The sequence below is a fragment of the Dermatophagoides pteronyssinus genome, unplaced genomic scaffold (genome assembly GCF_027571235.1).
Source record: "Dermatophagoides pteronyssinus isolate colony J.1.1.1.1 unplaced genomic scaffold, Derpt_VIB-CSIC_2022.12 sq0002, whole genome shotgun sequence".
NCBI classification, from domain to species: Eukaryota; Metazoa; Arthropoda; class Arachnida; order Sarcoptiformes; family Pyroglyphidae; genus Dermatophagoides; species Dermatophagoides pteronyssinus.
Genome location: NW_027461526.1, coordinates 1446795 through 1472052, shown reverse-complemented (window position 1 = coordinate 1472052; position 25258 = coordinate 1446795). Strand labels below are relative to the sequence as shown.

General features: G+C 26.8%; 1 protein-coding gene and 1 long non-coding RNA gene across 2 annotated transcripts; one reads left to right on the top strand and one right to left on the bottom strand.

Moving 5' to 3' along the window:
- Positions 1 to 4080: 4080 nt before the first annotated feature.
- Positions 4081 to 5040, top strand: LOC142646253 (uncharacterized). Its single transcript, XR_012847219.1, has 3 exons — positions 4081 to 4308; positions 4379 to 4504; positions 4608 to 5040. It is a non-coding gene; the product is annotated as an uncharacterized LOC142646253 (long non-coding RNA).
- Positions 5041 to 15583: 10543 nt separating this feature from the next.
- On the bottom strand, positions 15584 to 19791 carry LOC113798337 (uncharacterized). Its single transcript, XM_027348860.2, has 2 exons — positions 18168 to 19791; positions 15584 to 16578 (listed from the first exon to the last, which is right to left on the bottom strand). The coding sequence occupies exons 1-2, from the start codon at positions 19237 to 19239 to the stop codon at positions 15929 to 15931; spliced, it is 1722 nt and encodes a 573-aa protein (XP_027204661.2). The 5' UTR covers positions 19240 to 19791; the 3' UTR covers positions 15584 to 15928.
- Between the last annotated feature and the right edge of the window lie 5467 nt (positions 19792 to 25258).

Genomic DNA, 25258 nt, shown 5'->3' with positions numbered 1-25258 from the left:
AATGACTTTACTTTTGACAACTCAATATTTTCTTTTTTTTTGATATCACAATTCAAACATTATATGATCATCATTATCATACACATTGACACATAGGTCACACCAAACTATTCAATATCAATTCTTAACGTTGGTAGTAAGATCTTTATCCAGGTGAATTATTATTATGACGATCATCATCATCATTATTGTGACTTTTTTTTGTTGTTGCAAATATCTATGTGTCTGACACATCCAATTAGAAGTTTTTCCCTTCGGTATTTTTTTTGCCGCCGCGTGCTGTTGCTCGACATTCGGTGAAAGGTGTAATAGATGTTGTCCCGTTGATTTTTTTTCTTTTCTTGGTTACTTTAAAGATTCATGAAAAAAATTGACTAAGAAAACAATTCAATTGATATATTGTTCAAGTTTTGTTGAACAAGAAGGCTGACGAATGGGTTTTTTTCTCTCGGCTACTTTATATTTTTTTTAAGATTATTGTTAAATTGTCACAATGGTCATTTATATAGAATTGTTTGTCGATGAACATACAAAAAAAAAGAAGTCAAAGTGAACAAATTTTTTTGTTTTCATTGTCAACGACAATGATAATCATAATCATTGTTATTCGATTGGCTAGACCAAATTCTATGGTTTTTGTTTTTTTTTGCTTTTATTCACAGAATAATTGTCCAGACAACAGGGAGTGTCAAAAATGTATCATGAATGACATAACATTTTTTTTGACATATGTGTTATCAATAGTAACAATTATTAATCAAATTAAAACAAAAAACACGTGATAAATTTATTTTTATTCGAAGGAAATAGACAAAATCATTAACATTTTATTTAGATAAATAACGTGACAATGCATATTGATTTACTTTAATTTGTTTACGATTAGAATTTGACCCGAATAAATTAAGAATCTTTTCTCTATATTTAATGTACAAGTAAGTTTGAAAATCAAATTTTTTATTCCAAAATCTTTAAATGTTAAATGTAAAACTAATAAAATGGGACTGAATAAATTGGTTTAGAATCTGAATGTTTATTTTTTCTTTCATTCTGTAAATCACTGAAACCACAAATTTGCCAATTCATTTGCAATTTATTGTTATTTGTGTAATAAATCTACATTTAGCAAATGGATATAGTAATAAGTTTTTCATTTTTAGACAGATTTAACAATTCCTAAATAATGATGATGATCATCATCATCATCATCATCATCATGATTCGAGCATCCTGGTGATCGGTTTTTTGTTTTTCGTTCTGGCTCATTCCATTTATCTTTGCAATAGTATACACAGTTGGTGTCATGACACCATCCATCTCATCTATCACAAATTATTATTGTTGTCGTTATTGTAACAAATATTTCAATGTAGATTGAATAAAGAAAAACAAATAACTTTTGAGCAAGTGTATCATGAATCTTTGTTGTTGTTTTTTTGTACGTTTGATATCATTGAAAAATATATACCGATTGTCTACCAATCAATCCATTCCATATTATATAACATGATGATGATGATAATGATGATAAAAGATCTAAAGATTAAAGTTATTATTATCATCATTTTTATTTGGAAGAAATGGATAAGAAAATAAATAATCAGTATAGATATTATTTGCGGATTATTAGCATAGGACTAATCAAATATTATATAAAATGTTATTGGCATTCAGTTTATTTATTGGTTTTTTTTTCTTTGATAGATTGAAAGATTTCATTTGTTTTTTTTGCATTCAATTTCGATTTGGATTTCGAATGATAATTTGTATACGGTCAATTAGCTCGTCATCAATAACAATCATCATTTTTTATCGTTTTGCTCTTTCTCACTCTCTTTGATTTGAATTATATTTGAAACGGATAGGATAGAATTATCGATCAATTGTCGGCTGATCGATCGATCGATCGACCAATCTAATATAATGATCTTTTAGTATACAAATTTTTTCGTTTCGTATAAATATTTTATTTCAATCATTTAAGTTTTAGTGTTCATAATAATAATTTAGTCTGATTTGACTATTCAAAATGCCATTTAAGATTTTGATTAATTGAATCAATAAGATTTAAAATCATTTATTCATTGATGATCATTGATATTGATCGATGTTGATCGATGTTTCGTTATCGATTTAATAAAATCACAAATCTCAATTTCTATTTATTTTCCAAACTAGCAATATACATCATTATCGATTTATCATTAAATTTTCTATTATGATTATAAAAAAGAGAGAAAGAAAGAAAAAAGAGAAAGAGAGAGAAAAAATCCATGTTACAGATTGTTGTTTCCATTATCATCATCATGATCATAATAAATGACACCTATTGAATAAATTGAATAATAATAGCAATAATAAATATGTGATACAAATCATGTCATGGTCCAATCAAGTATGTATAATTCAGCTGTTCATTTTGTTTTCTGATTATTTTCATTATTTCTCCAACAAATTCATTTCATCTAAATAAACAAGTAGCCACAATGAATAATGAAAGAAAAACAACAATTTTAAACATATATTCAAATAGAAAAATTCAAATACAAATATACTTTGATTATTATTCATTTATAGACCAATAATAATAACACATAATACAAATGAACTAATCACATTGATCATTCAATTTCTCGTTTTACTTTGTTTTGCTTCGAACAAAACAAAACAAAAATAATAATAATAAATTTCCGTCTTATACAAGTCACCATATTGATAAATAGAGAGATCAAGAACAATTTCGTTCGATAATGAAAATCAAAGTTAACAACTACAACAAAATAACATGAAAATGTACGATTGATTATTGGAAAATGAAGTCAACAATGAAACAATATCTATATGTGAATTTGAATCGATCAAAACTCTATATATTTTTCATTATAACCATAAGTCTGTATTTTTCGGTGTGATTAGCATTGAAACAAACAAACGAAACTAATATTAAAAGCATTATGGCAAGCCACAAATTTCCAGCAAAAAAAAATCCTCGTTCAATTCGAATAGAAAACAGGGCCCATATCCACATAAATTGTTTGTGTGTGTTTGTGGAGCCAGACACTGATTTGTTCCATAAGAAAAACCTTTGTTGTTTTATTTCTTTGAATGAATGAACGAATGAGTGTATGGGACCTATTGTTACCCGAGAAACACAAACAATAAACAAGAATCAACCAAACAAATAAGTAAAAAAAGATTTCAATAGGCCTCTTGTGTCTGTTGTCTGATATTGTCGTTTTTGCCTTTTCACAGCTGAATTGAGATGTGTCATGCACAAAATAATAATAAGTACCGATTTTTTTGAACAAGGGGCCAATTTTCATTTATCGTCTATGCGTTATATGATTTTTTTTCTCCTGTTCGGTAATCTATGTTGCCCATTTAGTGTTATTGTACGGTGTTTGTTGAATGAATAAATTATTCGAATTCAATGTGGTGACTGAATATATACTCTATATATTAATATGTATTTCAATAACAAAAACAACGTAATAATAATAATGTTTTTTTCTTCAATGGATACAATGAAGTGAATGAGGAAGAACATGAATGAATTTCAAATGAAATATTGTTGGATCAAACTTTTATTATTATGGAACGATTTGAATGGTACTTGTCTCATCAATTTTTTGTTTTTGTTTTGCTTCTATATTTATAATTGTTTTTTTTAGTCCATTGATTTTGATCGATTGCAAAATTGTTTAAGGTAGCATCAGATTTCATAAAATAAATGGCAATAATAACCGGATATAAATAAATGGGAATTGAATTTTTTTTCATATTCATCTTCTTCATCATTATAATCATAATGCAAAATTGTGTGTAAATAATATCTATTTTTCAAATATTTAAAGTAGCATCCATCAATCCATCTTTATGATGGCCTGAATTTATCTTGCTAACATGTTGCCCATATTTGTTCAATATGTTTGCATCTCTGTTTATTTATTTGTTTGTTTGTCATATAAGCTTATTAAATTGTGACAAATAATCCTTATGGTGATAAAATCTAGACTTTTTTCCATTCATTTTTCATTTATGATATCTTCAAATAATAGAAATAATAATGAAAACAAAATATGAAAACAAAACAAAAAACATAATCTTCATCGATCACACACAAACACACTCTGTTTTATATTTGAAGTTCAAAATATAAATATAAATTTGATTAAATAAATGATTATAATTCAATTCAATTTTTTTCAACATTACAGTGATTCAATCAAATCAGCCATGAATGATATAATTGAAGTGTAAATATTTTCAACGGTTGCACACAAACACATCTATGATTCTTTAATGCAGGTCATGAAATTGATTTAAAATTTGTTCAAATCTTGTTGATTTGTTTTTTTTTATTTATATTGATATATAGACGGTGTTTGAAGAAGAAAAATTTCTGGTTTTTTTACAAACAAACAATGATACTTGTAGGACAAAGCAAAAAAAAACATGACATTAATCAACTTGTTAATTGAAATGAACAATTGAATCAACAAAGGTGAAATAAAAAATTAAATCATTTATACTGAATTGAATATGCGAAATATTGATCAGTAAAAATTTCGTTATTATTCAAATTTTAAAGAAATTTTTTTTTGCAGTTGACAATCAACACGCCAAACAAAAGTAACCGAGCAAAAAAAAAACAAATGGAAAATCAAACAAACAAAATAATCGTCTTGAAGCTTAAGACCTAGACATTGTCGCCATAGTGTGGTCCCTGTGAAAGAACAACAACAAAAAATCCAATCAATTGGTGACAAACACACCGATCGTACTGTATTCGACATATACAAATTAATATTCATTATAATCTCTATTATTTTCCATTTTTGATTATAATAATAACATTTATATTGTCGTCGATTGCAAATGAATAAACCGCAACATTTTTTTTCATTTTTCTTTGACAGCAGCTGAATCAGAACAGCAGCAGCAGCGGCAATGTATTCATATAAACACCTTAAATTCAATCAAACATAGAGTAGCTGAATACATTGATCACAATTGTCAATTTACAAACAAACGAATTACAAATGACACACACAATAACAAAAACCGTCAAGCGGATAATGATGAAGCCAATAACAACAACAAAAACCCGGACTAAATCATTAAGCTCAACGGTATCGTTCAAAAGCTTTCAACGAGAAAAAAAATTTTCTCATCCAAGAAAGAAAACAAAAATGGAAATAAAATTGTTTCGAAACAAAACAAAGTACAAACATAAACCGATTTTATTTATATGAACCAATCAATCGGGTGTTTATAACCGCTAACCATATTAATAATATAGTTGAACTATAATAGTAAAATTTTCATTGATTTATAATGAAAACTCAGGCCATATGGTTAATCAAAAGAGAGAGAGAATGAGAAAAAGTGTGATCAAATGAATATTTCATTCAACATTTGATTAATATATTATGGTTAAAGATTTGGTGAAAATTGAAATGAACGTTTTTTTCTCCATTCATTGGGTTTGATTATTATTATTATTTGGCCAAATGAATTGAATTGTGAAATTTTTTTTTGTTTCGTATCCAAAAAAAAAAAAAATCTGAACATCAGAGATCAATCAGATTGATAACAATAACAACAACGACAAAAAAAAATCACTACTGCTATCACTACTATAACAACCATATAGTAGCCAATTTGTATCGCATTATTTTCCCGAAAAAAAACGATCATTATTGAATGTTTTTTTTCCTGTTTGGTTACAATAATGTGTAGCAATATAGGATCAAATGATGATGATAATATATTACATGAAATGATGAGAGTAAATATATACAACATGGATATGTTCAACGTTGAATGTTTGTAATATTTTATCCATAGCTATAGAGCAAAATGAAATGTCATTATATAAATATGTGTGTGGTTCATTCAATTTGATACTTTCCGGTTTTTTTGGTCGTTTTATTTATATTTATTTCATCAATGAAATATCAGCACCAATGTTCAATGTCATCATCATCATCATTGGAAAGATTAAAAACGATAGAATTTTTCTTTTTTCATTTGATTTGTTTTTCTGACAGTGTTCCAATTTCTGGTTCATCACAACTAACACCGGAAAAACTCAAGTAAATGTTGTTGTTGCTGTTTTGATGTGGTATGAATGTTAATATTGTTATTATTTGTTTTGTTTCTCTTGAAAATCATTTCAATTAAATCCTTTATGAATCGAATTCAATCATGCTGAACAGAGGAAAGACGAAAACTGAAAATCAATGAGTAAACTATATTAAGTGTTTGTTGGCAAAAAAAAAAAAAATAAAAGAATAGCAAAAAAAAGGAAATCGGATAACATGAAATAGAAATTTTTTCATTCACATACATCAATCATCAAATATCATCATTCATTCATTTAATAGAACAATACACATATATTTCAATGTCATTTTGTAACAATCATTTTGGCATTTAATAGAATAAAATAATGGATGTATAAAAGGGTTTGTTTTGAAAAAAAAGAACTGAAAACAAAATATAAAAGTTCAATTTGTTTAGGAAATTGCCAATCTCATTCAAAACATATTGATGATGATGATCATCATCATCATCATCATCAAAACCAAATAATTGAATGCCAATCAAACTGAAAATTTTTATTTCTGTTTTTGGGAACCAAACAACAACAAATGACCCAACCGTTTGACGAGTCAATTTCCTGGATATGTGTGTGTGTATGATATGTTCAAATGAATAACAACAACAACAGTAAATTTCGATTTAACAATTTATTTTGATTTCTTCATTGAAAGCATGCTGTCGATCGGTTATTTCAATAGTCAATGAACAAACGAAAAAAAAATCCATTTGTATGATCATCACCGGAATCACATGATGATGTTGATATGAATTGAATACAGTGAAAATTGGATCAATGAAGAAATCAAAAAGGCAAAAATATCTGCTTTTCAAATGAAAAGGGCAATATTCTACTAGAAACATTTAGTCAATATTGATAGTTGCGGTCTGAAATAATGTGTTTGGATATTAGTTTATTTGCTAATTCTAATCAAATTAATAGGTCAAAATTACAATACTACAAAACTATAGTCGTTTATTGTTATGTTTTTCGATTCTAACTAGATTTAAATAGCGAATGTTTTTCTTTATCTGATATTGTTGAAACAAATTACCAGAAAAAACTATTTAGTCCTTTGTGAATTTGTAGTTAATTTACAACAGACCTAAAATAAAAAGTAAATATAAAAAACCACATACAGTCAAAAAAAAGACAAAAGAATAAATTTCGAATCTCACATGCGCACAACCGAATATTCGAATTTTTGAAACAGTGTTATACGAGGTACACACATTATATTCCGAAATTCGAACAATAATAATAAACAAGAGAATAGAAAAACAAAATTTAACATCTTTTGTTTGCCACATTGTAATTGGCCTTGACTTTTGTCATTCTCAATTATGATGATGATGATGACATTGTCGGGTTTTTTTTCGTGGTTGTTATTACATTTATTTAATGTTCAAATAACCATTCAAATTTATTATTACACATGATGATAATCATTTCAGAATCAAATAGGGTCGATCATAATCATTACCATCATTTGTTATTCTATTTTAGTCTTTCATGATTACAAACAATCGATTCTGATTGGGATCAATAAACATTCTTATGTTTTAAAAGTGAATGAATTTTGTTTTATCATTTTCTTTTGCTCAAGCAAAAATGTGAACAGAAAAAAATCAAACATGTGTTTCAATCACATTTTCATCCTGTTCTCGATAAGAACAAATTTGTTACCATTTTGGGAACACCAGCAAAAAAACAACAAAAACAAAATGTGAATCCATTTGGGTTTTCGGTTAATATTCCAGAACAATATTTTTTTTAAAAAAATAAATAGCTCCCTTGTTGGCAATTGAATCAAGACCGTGGATTCTTTTTTTCTCCAAACCATAATCACAATGATGATGACGATCATTATCATCAATGGTAACAATCCAAAATCTATGTCATAAAAGTCTATTTTCGATAGATCTATTGTAAATGAATCTAAATTGGAGTTTTTTCTCCTTGTTCCTTTCGTTGTATAGCTGCCATCATATATTAGTTTAGGGGTGCAAAATAAATTCACAAAGAATTCAAGTTGATTAGATTTAAAGGCTGTATATGATAATCACATTTAAATTTAGTTTTTAAAATAATGATGAAAATAACTGGTAATATGGTTTTTGACAAAAAAAATATTGTCTTTTGGGTATTGATTATGTCAAATTAATGAAATTCCATTCGAGTAAATTCTGTACTTTTTTTCGGAAAATTTTCCATTTTTTCGAGTTGTTGTTGTTGTAAAGATTCCGGATAACTATTGTGTTTTTTGTTTGTTTTTTTAAAGAAACAAAAGAATTTATTTTTGTTGAAAAAAATTTCATTTAATTGACCACAAATCTTAACCAGAAATAAAAGGTTTTTCTTCGAAAAAAATAGATAAAAAGAACATTCCGAATCATAAAAAAAAAGTTTTCTCGCAGCATATTTCGGCACTTTATTTTACGTAAGAGTTGTGTCGAGTATACGTCCAATTATAATCGGTTCGTTTATTTTTTTACGAATAAAAATCTGGAACAATTATTTTTCTTTTTGGGTTGTTTGTTTGTTTGTTTTTTTTTGTGGTAAAACATCAATTATACGATGATGGTAATAAAAAAAACAACCATCGATTGCCAATAATTGATCTATTGTGTTATTGATCATCAAATCATCATCATCATCAGATGATTTTCGTATACATAAAAACAACTTGCATAATTGAACAAGGTAAAAATGAATAATAAAATTTGGGCAGAACTTTATTGATAGTTTTTTGCTTTTTATTTTTCAGTTTTTTTGTTGGTTGGCTATTTTTGCATATTAGTGTGTTCATTCATTCATTCGAAACATTAAAACTTATCATCATCATTTTATTGTTTTTTTCTGATGTTTATTGAAAATTTCTATCATTCTATGTTAGTTAAGAACCGTCTGATATTGTTGTTATGAAGGAAAAAAACCTAACATCAATGTATTTAACCTGTAACCATAACTAAATGTAAATATTCATCATCAATATGATAATAATCGATAATGATCTGCTGATGTACATTGTTGATAATGTTATAATGATAAACGTTTTGATCTGTTTGTGTGTTTTGCATCAAAATTACAAAGAAGTCATATTTTTCTTCCAAATATATCGAATTGGTTATGGTTATATAATGTAGACAAATGTGGAATATCAATGAAAATGAAACAAAAGTACCCTTATGTGTTTTATTTGTGTTTGTTCTCATCTCCTTATAAGTACACAATACTTTTAAATGATAATGATGATGAGTTTTTTTATCATTATTTCATATTGAATGATGAGAAAATCAAACAAATTGAATTCAAATGATTCACTATTGTTGTTTATTGTATTCTGTTTTGTTTTGTTTTTTAATTTATCATCATTTTTTTCAATTAGTCAAAGTGCTGACAAAAGGAACCGGAATTCAATGTTTACCCACATTATTATTATTCATTGTTTATATAATTGTAGTGTTTTTTTTCTACAAAGATACAAAATAAATATTTAGTAAAAAAAAATCCAATTTAAAATGAATTCTTCTTTACAGAGTTTGTCATGGCCATTTATCAAATTTGAAAAATTAAAAATTTTAAACAAAAACAAAATCAACAAAACACATACATATTATATAATCTAAGGTGAGAGACCTATGGTCATCATTGACTAATTATTAATGAGTCAAGGATGATAAATTTTTTTTTGTTGACCATTCATCTATTCAATGTTCAACTTAGTTAATTTAATTATAATGATGAATAATAATGATAATAGTTTGAAACATCCATGAATACAATGATGATGATGATGATGATAAATATCGGAAGAATGATGTTTTGGGTGAAAAATTCATGGTTCCATTGTACGAAAAAGAATAGTATAATTTACAATATGATGATGATGATGATAATAATAATAATTCATAACAAATGAAAAATTTTCTACAATGAAGCTTAAAATGCTAATTATTATCATCATCATCGTGGAATATGAATTAACAATGTACATTTGTGTTAATATGATTATGTTGGTGGCAGAAAAATATGAATAAATTTTTCATTTTGTTTTTAAAAATATCTTGAAACAAAAAAAAATGAAAAATAAATAAATAATTAGCCATATGATATGATAATGAATCAGGTAACGATAGCTTTCGTCAGATAAAGAATTAAAATTATGTAATTTTTTTTTAAATTATACATTTCAATAATGTTTGAATGGCCTTTGGCCTCTTCATTTTTTTTTCATTGAAAACAATTATTATTTATTTTAATAATTTCTCTCTCTTCATTTGAATAATCAAATGAATATTCATGATAATAATGATAATAATCATCTTGATTATCAAATTTATGATGATGATGATGATAATGATCCAAAATGATCACACACACGCACGCATAAAACATTTGGGTTCATATTTTCTTTTCTTTTTTTCATCACCCATTGGATAGCTCAACAAAAAACCTATTGTCTTTTTATTGTTATGAATATAAAATTAATGAATTGAAATTTTCATTTACTGGTAATGGTTTTTTATCATAATCATCATCATTCAAGTTATATCATGCCATAGAATACAAACAAATTGATTGATTTTAAATATCTAAAACTCACTTGTTTGTTTGTTTAGCCAATACACATTGTCTTCCTCATCTTTTTTTTTTTTGTTTTGTCTTAAATTTTCACCAAATTCTTTCATAGTTGTTCATTCGTGTTACATCATTGTTGTTGTTCATCATCAATAATTATAATTGTTATACAAATAATCTCCACCATAACCATTTATTGTATCTAAAATAAATAAAATTAGTAACTGAACAATAATGTTAATAACATCTACTCTTTTTTTTTCTTCTTCGTATGAATATCCACCACAGGGTGCGGATACTATTCACCTTTGATTCATTATTATTTTTTTGTTTGTTTGTTCGTTAATTTCATAATATAATAATCATATATTCACATAATGATAATTACAATGATAATGGTTCGCCCAAAAAAAAACAACAACACAAAGAGGAATCATCATCGTTAGTGATGATAGATAAATGTTGGCTTTGTACAATGGCTACATTCTGGATGAAAATTGTTATTATTATTTTTTTCGTTGACTAGACAAAATGTAAATAATCATCATCATGACGATGTATTCAAATTCAATTAAAACAATAAATAAATAAATGTAGATAGTTAAACCGATGATGAAGAAAAGAGGCGAAAACTACAGTGAAGAAAAAAAATGTCATTTATTCAACGATTCTAGATGAATCTTTTTTTGTAGAAGAAGAAAAAAACAATCATTGTTGAGCCAAGTAAGAGAAAAATTTGCATATTTTATTATGGACTGAGGTTTTCCTTTAGCCCAGAAAAAACCAACAAACTAAAAAAAAGATGTTCATGTTAATTATTGTTCATTTTTTCCTCTTATTTATTTGTTATGTTGTTGTTTATTTTTTTTCCTTGTTGTGTCAAATGTCCATTTATTTTGTTAATTTAAATTGGAAAATTTGTAACAGAAACCAATCACACAAAAAGTTATTATGGTTGATCATCATAATCTTGACACAAGCTAAGACAAATGGAATTTTCTACACATTCAAGCAAGCAAACAAACAAAAAAGAAACAGTGAAAAAAATTATTTTTGGGCGTTCAAATATTACATGAAAAAAATATCAGAAATGGCACCCAAATATGTCAATCTGTCTAATATTTACCCAACAAATTTGAATAGCCACAATTTTTTTTTCATTTATTATCGTTTCGATAATTTTGTTATTCTATTCAAAACCAAGACCAAAAATGATGATTCAAAACATGGATAATTTAAATTCTAATTTATATCGATTAATAAAACGAAATATTTAAATAGAAGAGAATGGATAACACAGATAGAAATATCATTATTATGGCTGTAACATCAATCAATCATATTAAATAGGGTTGGATATTCAACTATCTGTTAGTGTTTTGCTTTCAATTATTTCTGCCACATTTGAATTAATGATGATAACATTTCATTCAACTATTCAAAATATATGTGATCCAATTAGGCCAATCAAAATTTTCTTCTATGTTCATCCATTTTGATTATTTTTGTTTCTATTTTTTTTTTTGGTCAAATAAATAAATAACGATAATAAAAAGATGATGATTAAAATTTATAAATGTATGTGAAATGTCACGATTATATTCTTGAATCTTTGTTTTGTCTTGTTTTTTTTGTTGAACTTTTTTTCTCAAAACATTACATATCACACATAATGATGATGATGATCTAATCATAATCAAATTTCAAATTGTTCAGGACAATAGGACATAGGTGTGTTTTTGTTTGTGTGCATGTCTTGATTTAAGATTTAGATGAAAATTCCATAACCTATCATATTATAATGAAAAGAATACATCTGTCATCTGGATACATCTTAATATCTAAAATAACACGATAACATCATCATCTTTATTAGCATATTATCCGTATCGCATACATCACATCAATAATTTTTAATGATGAATATTGATCTTAATCTTATTGTTGTTTTTTTGCCTATTTGTTTGTTTGTTCACTTGTTATATTTCATCGTCAGGATTTCCAAAAGAACTTCAGAGAAAAAATGTCAATAATATGCCAATATTTCAACTGCCAAAAGAGCGAAAAAAAATCCACATGATAAACTGACAATCAGACAGATTGAACAACAACATCTTTATTTACAACAGCCAAAGAATTCATCAAAAAAATTTCTTCTCATCTCTTTGCCATTATAACATGATAATCATATTCAACCTGTAGTACAAAGTCAAAAAAAAGAGAGAGATTGGCCGGAAAAAAGATCAACATCATGAATAAATGATCATCATCATCATTATCATTATCAGTAGTAATGTAGTTGTAGTAACCATGATTTTTTTCTCTTTCTAATCATCATCTTGACCATCATGTATACGCCGAATGAATGTTTAAAATAAAATAAAAAATTCATTCATAGTTTGTTTATATGACAAGTGATGATGATATGATGATGATGATGATTATCATCATAATGAACAAACATAAATATAAAAACTAAGATTAGAAAATATTTTTATGAATGACCATTAAAAAACCAACAACAACAACAAATTACGAGTATACTCAAAAAAAACAAGGTATCAATGTATCCGATTCAAATCAATGACCAACAACGATTATCCGATTTGATTTGCAATAATATTTTTGTTTTTTTTTTTGTTTTTTTTTGTTGCCTGTGATGCATATTTGACTTTCGGATTAATTAGCATTAAATCTATTGATTTATTCTACTATATCCAACGATATCCGGTTAATTATACAAATATTTTTATTAATAGACAAAGTATCATTTATTCATTGATATGATGAAAAAAAGGAGAGAAAAATTCAAATCAAATTATCAATCAATTCGAATCGATTTAGAAAGTCAAATCATTGATGATCATTTTTTTTTTGGTTCACGAGAAGCAAATAAATATTTTTCTAAAAAACAAACTACAAATCTGTCAGCGTAAATATCTTGCCATAATTCATGCTGTGAAATTTTCAATTTTTAAGGAGTGGTTTCAAACAACCAGCCAGCAAACCAACCGATCAACAACCCGGCTACTCACAAAATTCTGACCTTAGATGAATGAATTCAATTCAAAAGATCATAAACCGGCGGTCGTAGAATTCAAATATGATCAACACGAATAACACACTACCAATCATCAATGTAAAAAAAGTAAAAAAATGGACAAATAACAAAAACACAACAAAAAATTATGAATACACCATCGATAATCCAGTAATTAATTGATATTAGCATTGTTTTTTTGTTGTAGATTTTTATCATCTACAAGATTTTCTTTTCCACTTACACATTTTACATTAAAAATCACGATGACTACGATAATCAGAATTTGACTAGAAACAACAAAATTTTAATCGGATTCTTAATAATATTCGGAAACGTTCTTTTTCTTCATCATTATTAATTGGGAAGCTGTTTTTTTTTATTTTTACACAATAAAATAGTCTATTTGATTAAAACAATAAACAACAACCCTATTCGTTTGAAATTCTCAATCATTCAACAACAAAAGAATAATCATCTAATTTATGACCATTTTTTTCACATCGTTACCTGTAAATGTTTGGAACGTGTCCAGCATACACACATAAACACAACTTTAATACACAAATAATTCGATTTGATAAATGTTAAAGACTTATTGGTCAAACAACAGATAATATCTTTTACTGTGTGAGATTGTATGTTTACTGTGTGTAAGTGAAGTCAGTTTTATTTTATTATATTACCACATCATCATAATCATGATCTTTCATTGAATTTTTTTTCCTCTTTTCTCTCTAATTTTATTTCTGAATGATGTTTATTTAAGAAAAAAAATGCTGATTACCAAATTTGATGATGATCATTGTACAAAGATTAGTGGTGAATAAATAAATAAAAAAATCATCTCTTTCACACATACACACACACAAACATAAACATTTATATTGACCAAATCAGAATATAAAGGTGTAAAAATAATGATCATTAAAAATTATAAAAACAAAAACAACAATAGTAACTGTAACAGTTCATTTCAATTATCAAGAGCAAATCATTGATGAACATCAAATGAGAGAATTTTTTGTTTTGTTTTCATTAATGATTATCAAACTTTATAGGGTTTTTTATTTCAGTTGATTATTTTGATTGTTTTCGAAAGTTCATTATTATTGTTGTTGTTTGGATTGATGTGATGAAGACACACCTGTTTGCTTCATTCAAAACTAAGTCGGATATTAAATGAGAATTTGTACAAAAGAAATTTAGACCAACAAAAAAATAATGAAGTTTTTTCTCCACTATCTCGTCATCATCATCATTATTATTTGAATGCAATAACAACCAATTTGACACCATTTAACCAAACATTTTATTATCATTATATGGAAATTTTTTGTTAAATTAATAATTAATGATGAATTTAATGTGATTTTTTTAAAGCTTAATTTATGTATATGAAATTCAATTTTTTAAAATAATTATGATTGAAAAATTTGATAATGATGACAAGTATAGAACCAAAGAAAAAAAAACATTATTGAAATCCGATGAAGAGAGAAAATAATCAAAATCCAATAAATCAATTTGCTGAAAAATTTTCTCCTTTAAAAAAAAGTAAAAAAAAAACGAAATAAATTCCTTAATAATCTTCATTAAATGTGATGTAAATTAAGTAATAGTAAAAATTGATTATATTTTTGACAGGCAAAGTAAAAAAAAGGAAATTGGGTTAATAAGGATTATCATTCAATGTAATAAAAATTGATCGAAAAAATCAAACATCTTGATTTGAAATAATTCGATAATAATCATTTTTCATTCAATTAAATAAAGATGCAAAAAACAGGTTATCATAATCAATTTTCTTTATTCATTTATTTACAATAATAATTAATGACAATTTTTTGTTCATGATCAAAGTTTTTTCATCAAATATCAAATTGGCCATTATAATATTTATTAAGCATTCAATAATAATGATTTTGTTTTGATGGGAAAAAAGAAAAAAATCTATCAATTTTTTAAAAGCATGACTATTTATGTAAGTGTTTCGTTGATAATTTTAAAACAAAATTCCATTAAATTCGTATTTACAACATGGATTTTCTATTCATTTGGAAAGTTTATGAATTTTTGTAATAAAGAATAGTTTTTTTTCATAAAATTTGATTGATTTATTGTTTCTCTAAATTTAGATAAGATCATGTGAATTGAATGAAATCAATGATTTGATTTTTATTTACATTTTGAATTTATATTCAATTTGAACCAGAAGATGTAACTGGTGGATGATGACCAGCATTATCCTGTCCATTAGCACCACCTGCTGCCATTAAGCCCATAGCTGATTGATACCAAAGATGATGCATATTGGCAAATTTCAATGCATGTTGTTGTGCGGCTGCTGCTGCGGCAGCAGCTGCAGCTGCCGCTGCTGATCCGCTAACATTATGTAAATGATGATGATGTGAATTGGAACCATGATGATGAAGATGATGATTTTGATTAATATGTCCATCATCTTGATCATCACCACTACCACATTCTTCATCTTCAAGATCAATTTCTTCTTCATCATCGGTACTAAAATCTCTCTGCATTGAACCGTTTTTATTATCACCATTGGTATTTCCACCGCCATTACCACCGTTTGACCCTGATTCTTCATCCTCTTGTTTTTGGCGTTTATGTTTTGTACGACGATTTTGAAACCAAACTTTTACTTGTGTTTCACTGAGACCAAGATGATTAGCTAATTGTTTACGTTCATTACCGACAACATAATGATTCTTTTCAAATGCCTGTTCTAATTTCAATAATTGTCCGGGGCTAAATGCTGTACGAATACGTTTTGGTTTTCGAAATGGAGGTAGCAAAAATGATCCTAATGGTGTATCGAATGGCATTCCTATAAATGATGATAACGATGATTAACAGTAATCAAAACAAAAAGATAAAAAAAATATATTAAAATCGATGAACAACCAGAAAAATTTAAAAAAAATCAAATCTAATCATAAATCTCACAAAAATTGATTACCATATAGAAAAATACACACTAAAAATAAGCATCCCACACACCCACATAATATCATCGCATAAGAAAAATTCGGGCCAAACAGCAACAACAACAAAATCATGTCGGCTTGTCTTTTTTTTACTTTTCAATATATTTATCACAACAGTGGCAGATTTAAAATGGCCAAAAAAACCAAAATTTGAAAAAAATTCAGCATACAAAAATCTTAGAACAAAGCAAACCGCCTGGCCATAGAGTAGAACAAAATCACACACTAATCTTATCTAAATTGCCATTAATTTTTTTTCACTTATATTCGATTTCTCTTATTTGATTGAAATTTGTCAATTGATTTTTCTGCCAAAAAATCATGTTCATATATGGCTTTCATTAAAAAATGATGTTTGTTTTAATTTCATGATGATAATCATTTATAAATCGATATTTTTTCCTAAAAAAAAACAAAATCGGCACCCAGAAAAAGGGCTTTATTTTCATCGACATTAATCGCATGAAAAAAAATTTGCCATATCTGCAATTAAAAATCTAAAACGATTTTATTTGGAAATCTGATTTGTATGATGATCTCTGGAACAACATTTACATCAAAAATAAAAAATAAAATCGACACATATGGCTAGTATTTGGTTTTTTTTGTTGATAATTATAATTTATTATATGATGATGATCAATCCTATCTGGAGATTAGTTTATTTTGTTGTTGTTGTTGTTGTTGCTGCCTGAATATATGATGAATATGATGATTATCACAAAAACATACAAACAAACACACACATTGAATCAACACTCCATAATTTTACTGTCAAAGTATAATGATGATGATGTTCATAATCATATAATCTTTATAAACACCATGGGCTATATCATCATCATCATCATCATGAAATGCCATGCTTCAATTATATGTGGATAATTACTTGCTGATTTTTTTTTGTCTTCTTCATTGACATCGTTTTAGTTATCTCTCTTTTTTTCATTGATAGATTGCATTCGTTTTCAAACAACTTTGGATAATCAAATGAATTTTATTATTTCTCGCTCTTTAGCTCATAAAAATTAAAAAAAACTAATAACCACATAAAAAAAATGATGGTCGATTAATGTTCAGATCATTATCAATAAAATCAATTTATATTTTCTTCTTTTTTTTATTTTCCTGTCTTCGGAAAAAAAGATAAAGATAAAATTGAAAAGTGTGAAGGATAAAAAATATTTAAATTCGAACAAATCAAATTCGATCATTTTTTTTTTGGATATGATGAATCGTGTGTATGTGTACGACTTTTTTTGTGATCATCTTATCAGATAAGACTTATCTTAATCATTGATTGATCATAATTTATAATCAAATCTATTATCATGATTATTGTGATTGAGGTCTTTTTTCTCCCTTCTCTAAAGTATTTCTTTCCTTCTTTTCTTTCAAACATCCCTGAATGTTAATGAGAAAAACTTACCAGGAAAACGGCCAGCAAATGGATTCGCACGAAGAAACCATGGATAGAATGCTGCTGCATGTTGATAATCGGATGGTAATGCTGTTTGAGGTGATGATGCTGTCGTTGCTCCTGTTGCCGATGAAGGAAGTTGTGAATGGGCAGCTGCAGCAGCGGCTGCAGCCGCTGCTACCATCATCGGGTGATTTGGATGTCCAATTGTTGATATTTGTGGCTGTTGTGTGGTCATAGTAGTTGTTGATGATGATGATGATGTTGTTGATGCGGCGGATGAAACAGGTAATGATGAACGCCCAGGTGACATTGCTGATGATGATGAATGATGGCTAGGTGTAGTTGATGATGGCGGTGGTGTTGATACGGATGGTATTATTAATCCAGTCGTGGATCCCGTCAACAATGATTGACGATTATTATGTGCAGCGGCTAAAAATTGCGCCATATTCGTCAATGAGTTTGCTGATTGTTGAGTATTTGTAATCAATGATTGATTATGATTAGTTACTAATGATAATGGTGAAAGACTTCTACCAGGCGATCCAATATCATGTGGCATTGTTGTCGATGTACCATTGGATAATGGTGGTGAAATTGATTGCCGTCCACCGGCAATATTGTTTGGTGAAAATCGTCGATGTTGATGATCATGGCCAATTGAATTTGGGCTAATCGAATGACGGTCATTATTCATATCGTCATTAGCTGCTGCAGCGGTAGAAAATGTTTCACTTAAACGACGTTTTAAAGATTTTTTTTCAAACGCTGATGATGATGTTAATAGATCGGACATTGTTGATGATGATGTATCATTATTAATAGTATCATTCGATGATTCATCATCTTGTGTTGTAATAGCTGTTATAGCTGCTGATGAATGATTATCCAATGTTTTCCTTTTACCAACAATAGCATCGATACTAAATGAAAGCTTCGGTTTCGAAGCTTTCATCATTTTTGTTGTTTTCGTTGTTTGATTGTTATTATTTAAATGATTACTGCTACGAATTTTTGGTGATGTTGATGATAATTGTCTCAAATGTGGTACGGATAGCTGTGGTGCCAAAGGCATCATTTCATCATTCACAATTATTCTTGAGGAAAACACAAATTAATAAAACTCTAAATGAATGATGATTATAATTTTTTGTCAATGATAATTAAATATAAACTAAAACAAAAATGATATGATTACGTCCACATAAACACATTTAACATATAAACAAGAATCGTGAATTTCTCACATATTCTCACAAAAATCAATCATTCAATGTGCATCAAAAGATCAATTAAAAGTTAAACAATATAAATAGAAAAATACAATAATATTGAAAACAAGTGACATCAATATTATCATATTCAAATGGTTAATAATGATTATTACATTAATCAATTGCAATTATAAATAATGATTATCATGACGTCTCTGTACATTAATGCACGCACATGCTTGCAATGATGATGATGTGGATACGATGTGTATGCGCACAAACAAATTGAATAAGACAATCCAAACAAAAATAAGAACAAAAGATGTAATATTTTCTTCTTCTTTTTTGGTGCTACTGTAATGGCTAAATCAACAACACTGAATGATTCGTCCGGTATGCCCGAAAGATTTAAACTAAACAAATTGAAGTTCGAGAGAACAACAAGAAAAAGGGATAGAAAAATGGTGAAGAAAGAGAAACGACTTTCAATGAGAGAAAAAGAGAGAAAAAATAACTTGAATTAATCTTGTATATGCATCATTTTTTCTCATACATTGTGAAGAAAAACTGCAAACAAACCAAAAAAAAGAAGAATCTATTACAACCCTGCCCATTATAACATTGAATGTTTTAAAATATGGCGTGGTCTATTCACTTATCATTTGTGTTAAATAGTTACAAATCGATAATACCCTTCAGATATACTTTAATTTGGTGATTGTGTATTAGGCTCCACCTTTATCAACATTTTTCTGTATAAATCAAATTGTTTAATGATTGGAAGATTGTTATCAAGTAGGAGTGGATATAATGGATATCCCAGTAATGTATACATCTATGTAATTTGTTACTTTTGGTGAAAATATTTCTCTCTCATTAAATGATTAAGTTTTAGGGAAAAAAATCGCTGTTCATTTGATTCAACATTTTGTCTAATTGTATACAAACACACATACACACAAATTGATACATACAAATCATCCACTTTACACTATCACAATTTCTTTCTTTTTTTTCTTGATTATGTGTTGATGATGATGATGATGATTGTGGTGGCGATGATCATATTGATGATGATGATGATGGTAATGATGGTGATGATGCATCAATATGCGCGCGCTTCATTGTATCATCATTGAGTTTCAATATACAAGAGACAATAATCAAAACAATCAAGTATTCTAAATTGCTTGATAATCAAGAAAAAAAATCATTATTGATCATCATTTTTTTTGGTATTATTATCATCACTATTTAAATTAACCTTATGAATAATGATAATTATCAAAGCAAAACATTCATTTCAACTAATAGATTGAAATGGGAAAATATAAAGATCAAGGAGGAGAAAAATTCATTATCAAATATAACAATAATGATACTGGAATGAGCAAAAATAAAAATCCATAACGGACATTTATTATATCATTCACACAGAATAATCCTAATGCACACACACACGCTCAAACAAACGCATATCCCATATATTTGAACAATTCAATCATTACACACGTTATTGAATGTTTTTATTTAGGTATCCACAATATCATTCTTCTGCTATTCTTTTGTCATTTCATCCATTATATAACAATATTATAATGTATAAAATATTGTCAACATTTATTATTTTCTTTTTTTTTCACATAAACGATTTTTCCTCCCATTTTTAGCCATCATCATCATCTTATATCCATAATCATAATGTATACAAATAACGAACCCGAAAAAAAACAAAAACAGATGGTATATAATTCTTACTTTTCGATCCTCTCAATGAAAAAAATAATAATACTTCAAATTTTGCTTTTTATCATCATCATCATCATGATTGTTATATCTTGTTTCTCAAAAAAAAAAAAATTTTCTCATCTTTTCAAAAATAATTTTTCTAGGATAAAATTCTAACCTTTTTTGTTGTTGTCGTTGCTGTTGAATGGGAAAGAAAAATTCAAACTAAACAGAATCCGAAATTCAAACACTTAAAACATAAACTTATTATCAATGGGATAATAAAAGACAAATATTTACACAATTTGGATTCAAGTTATTCTCTTTTTCATTTTCATTTTCATTTTTTTTGATATTGTTCATCATCATTGTCATAAAGAAATATGATGCAAATATTCTTTGTAAACACACACACACACATACACAAAAACTTATGATGTGGTAAAGATGATGATAATGATGATGATGGAATGAAGTGAAAAAAAACGAAAACTTATTAATTTATTTGAAATTAAATATGAAAAAATTGATAATTATTATTCAGCGATCATTTTAATGAGTGAAAAAAAACTGATAATGATAATATATTCTATTAATTAATTAATTAATCATAATCATAACAATGTTAATTAATTATTAAATAAGAAATTGATTGCCTATCTATAGTCTTTCATTCAAATGTTTGTTTATTTTGTTTAGGAATCTTTCTTCTAGTTATTTTTGTTTGTTTTGATTTGATTTGATTTGTACATTTAATACATTGAAAATCCTGCTGTGATTTTCAATTTATATTTCAATATTTTCAATTTATCCAAACATAAATGATGATGATGATGATGACCATCAAATCATTGAACAAATTGTACGGAAATTGAATTTATGTGTGCCTCAAATCTACACTTACTTACACCAATCTGAATATTTCAGAAAAAATAAATAAAGATTTATTTGTTTATAGCATGATGATCTCTAATCAAACTATATGGTAATAATTCATTTATTTTTGACTTTTCTTGTTTTTTTCCTTCTAATATAATGATATTTCTCAATCCTACACACACACACACACACACTTTGAAAACACATCAGTGCAGTGCAGTTGTAAAACGAAACTAATTGCCAATTTCGCCGTGTCGAATATTAATTGTAGGAAAAAAATTCTTTCATAAATATTGATTGCCGGGTTTGGCATTGGAATGTAATATATTTAACTTGTAATAATAATTAACAAAGACAGCTTCAGTCAAAATACCAATCATCATCATCATCAGCCATAACGACAACAACAAGTTACAAACTCGATAAAGCAATTTTCATATTGGCCATTCAATTGGTTATTTAGAGTGTGGTTTATGTTGTAAATGAGCAAAATTTTTCCCAAATTTACTGACAAGACTGGGCAATTTACACTTTTTTCAGAATGAGATATTTTATTTTTTTAAGAAAAAAAATATATGAATGGACAGTTTAAAGTTTTTTTTTGTTTTGAATAAAGGAATTTACATTTATCATTCTTGGGCTTGATCATCATCATCATCATTATTATCATCATCAATGCCAAGTGTAGAAAGTAAATAGGAAAAAGAAAAATTCGTGAATGTTATAAATTTTCTAATTGAATATTCTAATTTCTTCTTCGGTTGTAGAAACAAAAACCCGCTGGCTGTCTAACTAACTGACTAAATTTTGCTTTATTTTTTTCAAATAAATTTAACGAGGATAAAGAATAATGTGCTATAGTGATGAAGAAGATCATCATCGACAATAACAACAAAATCAAATAAAATGAAAATAAAGAAAATAAAATGGCCCATAAATTGACATACATTGGCTATGTGTTTGTTTGTATTTTGCAATTTCAAATGTTTAGCCAAAAACAAAATGTTGGTTTTTAAATGGGAAATAAATTAAAATTGATTTTTGTTTTTTTTTCTCTCTCATTCTTTCGGTATGAGGCTCGTGTCTTTCTGTGGCAGTAATGATGATGATTTTGTATAATAAATAAATAAATAAACTCATTTTGTGGTTTTTTTCACACACACAAACACGATGCAATCATTGGGCTAATTTTTTTTCTACGTTCAAACAATTCATCTTGATTGAGCCGGATGATCATAGCCTGTTGGTTTATATCAAAACCAACTAGCAAAAAAATAGATAAAAAATAAGGTCCATGGATATTTGTTGCTGTCAAAACAAATTTTCGCAGTTGTTGTTGTTTTTACTTCACTAACCTTAAATACAAAATAATAAAGTCTGGCCCAGCATGCTAGGCCGTAATGGTGATTTGTTTTTTGTTTTTCTTTTTTTTTCTCTAGCTTGTTATTGATTATTATGATCATCATCAGCATCATCACCATCATCAAGACATGTTGATACTGATCAATTTCAAATGAAACATGCTGTTTGTTTATTTGTTCAAGTAATCATAATTATTTTTTTTTCTTCAATGTAGTCATTATTGATTATCATTATTGACCGTCAAAAAATATTTCATCTGTTGTTTTGTTTTTGTTTTTATTCCAGTGTTAATAATCAACGTAATTGAGAAATCGTGTACATTTTCATTTTGGTTGACACAAACAAATTATATTTAGATTGATCAAATGAATAAATAACAAAAATTTTTTATTTGAAAAGAAATGTGTTTAGGATAAAATTAACAATTTGTTTTTTTTTGTTTTGTTTATAAATGATTTTTTCTCGTATTTTTATAATTGATATTTCATTAAATTCACCATTCGTATAATCAAGAATTTCATGATTAAATTCAATTTAAATTAGCCTTAAATTTTTCAAAAATAATAATTCCGGAAATGAATGAACAAATGATTGATTCATTTTATTTAACATTCATTCATGAACAAATTGTTAATGATCATTATGAATTTTCAAATATCAATTTTAGATTAAGCAACAACAATGAAAAAATAACGATAAATGATGATGGAAATAAAGTGAAAAATAATTATAGCTTATCATTATTACCTGTACTATTTTTAATCAATTAGTGAATTAATTGTTTAACATTGATCATTAATTTATATGAAAATACAGAAAATCAAATCATCAAGTTAAGTTTGAACATTTTCAAAAATAGTGAACATAAACAGATAATAGCCATTGAATAAATGAATGAATGAATGTGAAAGAGAAAAAAATGATCAATCAATTTTCAAACACTTGTCCAATAAATAATTGCTAGGTTTAGGTAAACACAACGTTCAAACTTTAAAAATTTACTTTTTTGTTTTTGATTGATTTTCAAAAAAAAATTGAATTTTATTCGTTGACCACTTTTTCAAAAGTATCAAAAAATGAATCTAATTATCTTCATCATCATTATTATCACATTGATTTGATTAAATTTATCAGAATCAAGGTACTGGAGAAAAAAGTCTAATTTTTTTGATGTTCACGAATTATAAATTGAAAATGTTTCACTTGTAATTATCAGCATAATAAATGTTGGTCGTGGAAATTAAATTCAGCTATTCAATTTTTGTGTGGGCGAATCATCACACCCAACATCAATTTTATTCAGACAAATTCTAATCGAATCAAGTTGGTAGTGTTCAATTAATCAATATTTTTTACTACAGTGTTCGTTTGCAGATCAGTTAATAAATAATAATAATTTAAACCGGGCGTGAAACAAATTAACTAAACGCTTAAACGTGTCTTGAATCGATTTTTTTTCTTTAACTAGCCAATAGTTATAAACAGAGAAAAAAAACTTGTATGTAATCGATCGATTAAATAGAATCAATCGATTACCTACATACATTTTTTGTTCCCCTTCATAATAGCTAATAGCTGCTAATGATGATGATGATCCAATGATTTATAATTAGTCTTTAATTATATTGTACAACACATATAAATTGATTGAAATTTTTCTATGCTGTTTTCAAACAACAGCAAAAAATCAGTCGATGTTTGAAAAAAATAAAGATCATAAAATGCCATGGTCTTGCCACTGTATGATCATGACTACATAAATACATTGGACAACAACAAATCATAATATTTGAACCAGTTATGATAATCATTATAAATGTTCAATCCTATTCAATTAATGATGATGACGATGATGATGATGATTATAATGATCATCTGAGGATACAAATTGAATTATAATAACTATTTGCAATA

What these genes read in the sequence shown, in the direction of transcription:
- LOC113798337 (XM_027348860.2), bottom strand. Translation starts at nt 19,239, where the DNA reads ATGATGCCTTTGGCACCACAGCTATCCGTACCACATTTGAGACAATTA. An exon ending in ATTTGCTGGCCGTTTTCCTG is followed by an intron (nt 16,579 to 18,167) that starts GTAAGTTTTTCT and finishes CATCATTTATAG; the next exon opens with GAATGCCATTCGATACACCA.